This window comes from Mandrillus leucophaeus, unplaced genomic scaffold, assembly GCF_000951045.1.
Source record: "Mandrillus leucophaeus isolate KB7577 unplaced genomic scaffold, Mleu.le_1.0 Scaffold70, whole genome shotgun sequence".
NCBI classification, from domain to species: domain Eukaryota; kingdom Metazoa; phylum Chordata; class Mammalia; order Primates; family Cercopithecidae; genus Mandrillus; species Mandrillus leucophaeus.
Genome location: NW_012107586.1, coordinates 3,304,723 through 3,311,941, shown reverse-complemented (window position 1 = coordinate 3,311,941; position 7,219 = coordinate 3,304,723). Strand labels below are relative to the sequence as shown.

At 53.5% G+C, this 7,219-nt stretch overlaps 1 protein-coding gene across 3 annotated transcripts in view; it reads right to left on the bottom strand.

The window, feature by feature from the left end:
* Nucleotides 1-7,219, bottom strand: part of SLC11A1 (solute carrier family 11 (proton-coupled divalent metal ion transporter), member 1) — a 16,662-nt gene that overhangs the window by 5,145 nt on the left and 4,298 nt on the right. For all 3 annotated transcript variants that reach the window (XM_011964593.1, XM_011964594.1, XM_011964595.1), the window contains exons 5-11: nt 6,079-6,185; nt 5,582-5,652; nt 5,186-5,253; nt 4,863-5,018; nt 2,616-2,774; nt 716-805; nt 486-605 (exon numbers count right to left, since the gene is read on the bottom strand). In XM_011964593.1, coding sequence (XP_011819983.1) covers nt 486-605; nt 716-805; nt 2,616-2,774; nt 4,863-5,018; nt 5,186-5,253; nt 5,582-5,652; nt 6,079-6,185 — 771 coding nt within the window. The remainder of the gene's footprint in view (nt 1-485; nt 606-715; nt 806-2,615; nt 2,775-4,862; nt 5,019-5,185; nt 5,254-5,581; nt 5,653-6,078; nt 6,186-7,219) is intronic.

Sequence of the window (7,219 nt, the reverse complement as noted above, 5' to 3'; positions counted from 1 at the left end):
AAAAAAAAAAAAAAAAAGAAAGAAAGAAAAGGCCAGGCTCAGTGGCTCACACCTGTAATCCCAGCACTTTGGGAGGCCAAGGCGGGCGGATCACAAGGTCAAGGGCTTGAGACCAGCCTGGCCAACACAGTGAAACTCCGTCTTTACTAACAATACAAAAATTAGCCAGGCGTGGTGGCAAGTGCCTGAAATCCCAGCTACTAAGGAGGCTGAGGCAGGAGAAGCTTGAACCTGGGAGGGGGAGGTTGCAGTGAGCCGAGATCGCACCACTGCACTCCAGCCTGGGAGACAAGAGCGAGACTCCGTCTCAACAACAACAACAACGACAAAAAAAAAAAAAAAAAGAAGGAAGAAAACAGAAAAGAAAGAAAAGAAAAAGGAACCACAAGGCCCGGCCCGGAGCCCTAGCCTCCAGTAGTGTGCCTGCTGGAGTGTCCAAAGTGTCCTTGGACCCCTTGCCCGCCCGGGACCGCCCCCTGCCCCACCTCCATCACGAACTGTCCCGCGTAGGTGCCCGTCATGGTGGAGCTCTGCCCGGCCGCCAGGAGACCTATGGCCCAGATGTAGAGGGCCGCGGGGCCGAACAGGCAGCCCAGAATCACGCCCTGCAGGGACGGAGTGTGGTCGGACCGGTGGCCCCGCCCTAGGCCCCGCCCCTCGGTGGGCGGGGCGGGCGCCTCTCTGGGCCTCGCCCTCCCCGCCCACCCTCGCTCACCCCCTGGTAAATGTCCACGGCCACGGTGGCGTTGTTCATGGGGAAGATCTTGGCGTAGTCGTGGAGGCTGCTGTTGGCACAGATGTTGAACTGCGGGTAGCAGGGCAGTAGAAGGAAGATGTGAGGAGCACGCTTAGCCTTGGGAAACTGGACTGCCTAGCCTTGACCAGGGTTCCAAAACTGGTGGCCCAAGGCTGAATGTGGCCAGACATATTTTGTTTGACTAACAAAATAAGTCGGGTTTTGTTTTGTTTTGTTTTTATGTTTTGTAGCGATGGGGGTCTTGTCATGTTGCCCAGGCTGGTCTTGAACTCCCAGGCTCAAGCGAGCCACCTGCCTCAGCCTCCCAAAGTGCTGGGATTACAGGCATGAGCCACCGCGCCCGGCGGGTTTTTTTTTTTCTTTAATATGGATTTGTTGCCAACATTTAAAATTGAGAAGACCTGGCATGAGAACCCAGTTTCCAGCTTCTTTTTTGTTTGTTTTGTTTTTGTTTTTGTTTTTGTTTGAGACATAGCTTTGCTCTTGTTGCCCAGGCTGGAGTGCAATGGTGCAATCTCGGCTCACCGCAACCTCCGCCTCCTGGGTTCAAGCGATTCTCCTGCCTCAGCCTCCCCAAGTAGCTGGGATTACAGGCATGCGCCACCACCCCAGCTAAGTTTGTATTTTTTTTAGTAGAGACGGGGTTTCTCCATGTTGGTCAGGCTGGTCTTGAACTCCTGACCTCAGGTGATCCGTCTGCCTCGGCCTCCCAAAGTGCTGGGATTGCAGGCATGAGCCACCGCCCCCAGCCTGTTTCCAGCTTCTTTTATGTTCGTAAGAGCTGGCATCAGCACAGAGACAGCTGGCTGCCATGCCCTCCTCACACTGTCCACTTCCCACAGCTCTGCGCCTGTCTGATCTTGAAGACAAGGGTTTGCAATCCCGATGTTGATCTCCCTCCTTGTACCAAGGAACAGAGTGAGACCCAGGGAGGAGTGTGACCTCCCAAGGTCACAGAGCAAGGCAGTGGCAGTGCCCAGGTCCTTGGAGGCCTGGCCACACCTTCTCCCACAGGGCTTAGCATTCAGGAAGCCCCCAACCCTGGCTGCAGTTGTTAGAGCCTCATGACTGAGATCCACTCAGAAGGGGAGGCAGACACAGGTCCCAGATCCCAGAGAGTCAGGGAGGAATCGCCTAGCTCCTTTTCCAGTATTAGCACAAATGTCACCTCTTCCAAGAGCCTTTCCTGACCACCTGGGCTAATGCAGACCCCACTCCCATACCCCCAACTATGCTTCTTCACCCCCTTTATTTCTTCCCACTCTGCACTACCCTTCGGGATTCATTCCTGTCTGCTCACCTCGCTCCCCATTTAAGCTGCAGAGAACTGGGTCTTTGTAGCATTGACTGCTGTATCCCCAGAGTCTAGGATGTGCTTGGTACATAACAAATGCTCAGCCGGGCATGGTGGCTCACACCTGTAATCCCAGCACTTTGGGAGGCCAAGGCAGGCAGATCACAAGGTCAGGAAATCGAGACCATCCAGGCTAACACGGCAAAACCCCATCTCTACTAAAAGTACAAAACATCAGCTGGGCATGGTGGCGGGCATCTGTAGTCTCAGCTACTTGAGAGGCTGAAGCAGGAGAATGGTGTGAACCCAGGAGGTGAAGCTTGCAGTGAGCCGAGATCGTGCCACTGCACTCCAGCCTGGGCAACAGTGCAAGGCTCCATCTCAAAAACAAACAAACAAACAAATGCTCGATGATTATTTGCTGAATGAATGATATCTGCCAACAGGGAAGATTATCAGGGCAGAGACTCAGAAGGGCTCAGCTGCATTGCCTAGGGTCCTCGGCAAGGCTTACAGGACATAAGTACGCGTGTGGCCTCAGGTGCAGGGGAAAGTGTGTCTCACCGCAGCCTGGTTGGTTTGCTGGTAGAAGGCCTGCCCAAAGACAGCCATGACAAAGAGGTTGATGATAAAGGAGACGGACAGGGCGATGGTGGCCTCAATCAGGAAGTACATGTTGGCTTCTCTGATGTCCACTCGGCGGGCTCGGTCTATCTCTCGAGACTACAAAAGTCAAAAGGAGAGGGAAGTGCCAAAGTCCCTCAGAGTCACCACAGTGTCCCCCACCCTCACACTTCTATGTTCTCCCCAAAGCCCAATACCTTTTCAAGTCCCCTGCGTGGCAGTTTGGGACAGGCTCAGGTCAGCCGATGGACTCCTACATCTCTGTTCTTGCCACAGCGGCCTGACCACTGCGAGCCACTTTGTGGGTGAAGCAAGGCTGGCCTTTGAGGTCCCTGGCTACCTCAGGTCCTGACACGCTCCTTCACTCATCTTTTTCCATCCTCAGACATGTCCGGCTTACTTTATTTTATTTTTTAGAGACAGGTCTTGTTCTGTCACCCAGGCTGGAGTGCCGTGGTGCAATGCATGGCTCACTGCAGCCTCCAAATCATGGGCCCAAGTGATCCTCCTGCCCCAGCCTCCTGAGTAGCTGGGACCACAGACACACATCACCACAACTAATTTTTTATTTTTATTTTTATTTATTTATTTATTTATTTTTTGAGACGGAGTCTCGCTCTGTCACCCAGGCTGGAGTGCAGTGGCCAGATCTCAGCTCACTGCAAGCTACGCCTCCCGGGTTTACGCCATTCTCCTGCCTCAGCCTCCCGAGTAGCTGGAACTACAGGCACCCGCCACCTCGCCCGGCTAGTTTTTTTTGTATTTTTTTAGTAGAAACGGGGTTTCACCGTGTTAGCCAGGATGGTCTCAATCTGCCGACCTCGTGATCCGCCCGTCTCGGCCTCCCAAAGTGCTGGGATTACAGGCTTGAGCCACCGCGCCCGGCCTAATTTTTTAATTTTCTGTAGAGACAGGGTCTTGCTGAAGCTAGTCTTGAACTCCTGGGCTCAAGCATTCTCCTGTCTTGGCCTCCTCGAGTGCTGAGATTACAGGTGTGAGCCACTGTTAGGCTGTTAGGGACCCAAGCCTTATTCATTTCTGCCCATGGCCTTTGCACTTGCTTTCCCTCTGCTTGTAATATCTTTTCCCTGATCTGCTTCCCCAACTTTCAGTCATTCTCTATCGTATTTCTCTGTTTTGTTTACTTCAGAGTCCCTTTCACAATTATTATTATTTTTTTTTTGAGAGGGTCTCGCTGTGTCACTCAGGTTGAAGTGCAGTGGTGGGATCTCAGCTCACTGCAGCCTCGACCTCTGGGACTCAAGCCTCAACCTCCTGACTAACTAGGACTACAGGTGTGCACAACACCCAACTAATTTATTTTATTTATTTTTTATTTTTTGTTAGTAGAGACAGGGTTTCACCATGTTGCCCAGGCTGGTCTCAAAACTCCTGGGCTCAAGCGTGATCTCCCCTCACTGCAACTTCCGCCTACTGGCTTCAAGCAATTCTCCTGCCTCAGCCTCCCCAGTAGCTGGGATTACAGGCACGCGCCGCCACTCCCGGTTAATTTTTTATATTTTTAGTAGAGACAGGATTTCACCATGTTGGCCAGGCTGGTCTCAAACTCCTGACCTCGTGATCCGCCCGCCTCGGCCTCCCGAAGTGCTAGGATTACAGGCGTGAACCACCGCGCCCGGCCTATAATTCTTTCCTTTGTTTGTTACTTGGCTTGTTGTCCGTCTACCCTACTAGCATGGAAACTCTAGAAGAGCAGGGTCCTTGACTGTCTGTTCCTCCCAGCGCACAGTAGACACTTTTTTTTTTTTTTTTTTGAGACAGTCTCACTCTGTCGCCAGGTTGGAGAGGTGCAGTGGCGGTGCAGTGGCGCGATCTCGGCTCATCGCAACCTCTGCCTCCCGGTTCAAGCGATTCTCCTGCCTCAGCCGGAGTCGCTGGGACTACAGGCGCGCGCCACCACGCCTAGCTAGTTTTTGTATTTTTAGTAGAGACGGGGTTTCGCCCTGTTGGCCAGGATGGTCTCGATCTCTTGACCTCGTGATCCGCCCGCCTCGGCCTCCCAAAGTGCTGGGATTACAGGCGTGAGCCACCGCGTCCCGCGTGACCCTCAATTATTACAGGCTCCGAAAATCCTGACGGAAGGAAGGGGAGGGGCTCCAGGCTTGGAGGCGGGGCCAGCATGGCTCCGACTGAGTAGGGGTCTCCTTTGCCCTCCCCGCTGCTCACCTTGACCAGGGCCGAGTGCAGGTAGATGTTGTGGGGCATGATGATGGCGCCAACAATGCCCACCGCCTGCAGTAGCTCGGGGTGGCCGCAGCCCGGGCACGAGGGCAGGAGCAGGCCCCGAAGAACCGCTCCCTGGTCAGGACGCGCCACCACATACTGCAGGGAGGAGCCTGGTCAAGACAAGCCCCGCCCCTCGCAACCACGCCGCGGTCATCATTTCTCAGCCTCCATCCCACCCCACCCCCACGCAGCTAGCGGCCAGAGGGAAGGGAGAGGAATAATCTTGGGGGGTCCGCAGGGGGGTTGCAGCACTGGCTTCCTACCTCATAGCCAAAGGTCAAGGCCATAATGGTTATAAGGAGTCCAAAAAAAGCTTCCAGCTTCCGCAACCCTACAGAGCAGAACAAACCAAACAAACCAACGAAAAAAATCTGTAACATCAACAATTCGTAATGGCTAATACTATGAGCGCTTTCAGGCACAGTGCCAAGTGCTTAACATTTGTTACCTCACTCAGTCTTCACAACCACCCTCTGATGTCTGTGCTATTATTTTCCCACGTTACAGGTGAAGAAAGGGATGTCCAAGTAACTTGCTAGAGGCCACCCAGGGAGAGTGAGGGAGCTCAGGTGCGCTCAGGCAGTTCGATGTCAGAGCCCTTCTCCCAGTACAGCACCCTCACCACCACCACTCCCCTATGAGATGGGGTGTGCACCCACCATAGTTATCGAGGAAGAGGAAGAAGAAGGTGTCCACGATGGTGATGAGGACGCCACCCCAGAGTGGGATTCTGAAACCAGAGTGACCCGGGTCAGCCCAGCCTGGTCCAGGGGTCTGTAACTCCTAGGTAGCCTCAGGGCTGGAGACAGGAATCTGGCCTCCTGGGAGCAGGACCCTAAGTGCCCCCAGACAGCTAGGGCAAGGGGAGTGGGAGTGTGGCATAGAACAGTCGAGGCTGGGCAGAGCTAGAGGAGAGACCTGGCACCTGGCGCAGCAGGGAGTTTGGGGCTGCAATCCCAAAGTCCTGCATGACTCACATCTGTGTTACTTTAGACAAATCACTTTACATTTCTGGAAAATAGGGCAGCAGCCCTGCTTCAGAGGGGAGAGCAGGATAAAATAAACTCTGGGAGGGACTCGTTGAGGGGAGGGGACGGGAAGTAGCAGCAGCTGTTCTCGGCCTGGCCTGAAGAGTTGGGGTACACTGGGGCGGTACCGTCCAGCTGAGAGCAGATTGAATGCAATGGCCGTGCCGATGACTTCCTGCATGTCGGAGCCCACAATGGCTAGTTCGATGGTCAGCCAGAGGAGTGTGCGGGGCACCTACGGGGAGAAGATAATCCTGCATTAGGGGTGGGCCGGTTATTTGTCTGTTGTCTCAGACTACATTTACAAGACAGTCTTGCCAATTGGCTTCCTATATTATGTAGGAAGAGCTTACAGGAGATGGAAAGGCAGAGATAAACATTTTTTTTTTTTTTTTTGAGATGGAATTTCGCTCTTGTTGCCCAGCCTGGAGTGCAATGGCACAATCTCAGCTCACCACACTCTCCCCCTCTCAGGTTCAAGCGATTCTCCTGCCTCAGCCTCCTGAGTAGCTGGGATTACAGGCATGCACCACCATGCCCGGCTAGTTTTGTATTTTTAGTAGAGACGGGATTTCTCCATGTTGGTCAGGCTGGTCTCGAACTCCCGACCTCAGGTGATCCACCCGCCTCAGCCTCCCAAAGTGCTGGGATTACAGGCGTGTAATCCTTCCCTGGCTGAGATAAACCACTTTTTCCCCTGCTTCTTGTGGTATTGCTGGCAGTGGCACCAGGCAACCTGGGCTCTGGCAACACTAGTGGGCATTTCATCAACGTCAATAATGCTTCCAGGAGCTCAGCAGCAAAGGATGGCTCTGGGGCTTGTGCCAGGGGTGTAGCAGCTTTCTGATCTTTGGGTAACACCCTCTTCCCTTGCCCCCCAAGCCCTCCCAAACCTTTCAATCCCTGCATTCAATACCTTTGAAATGTCTAGTGCTATAATTTCTGTTTTCCAAACTGGACACTCACAACAGCCAAGTCCCCAGGGTCCACCCCAGCCAATGACCATTCCTGAGCTGATGCCTCCCATTTTTTGTCTTGGGCAAGTCACTTTCCCAAATTTTAATTGCCCCTTCTATGAAATGGCATGCCTCTCATGTCCCTCTAGACTGTGTGCTATCAGTTTGAGCCTCAGTTTTTTCATCTATCAAATGGAATTGGGGCCGGGTGCGGTGGCTCATGCCTGTAATCCCAGCACTTTGGGAGACTGAGGTGGGTGGATCATCTGAGGTCAGGAGTTTGAGACCAGCCTGGCCAACATGGTGAAATCCT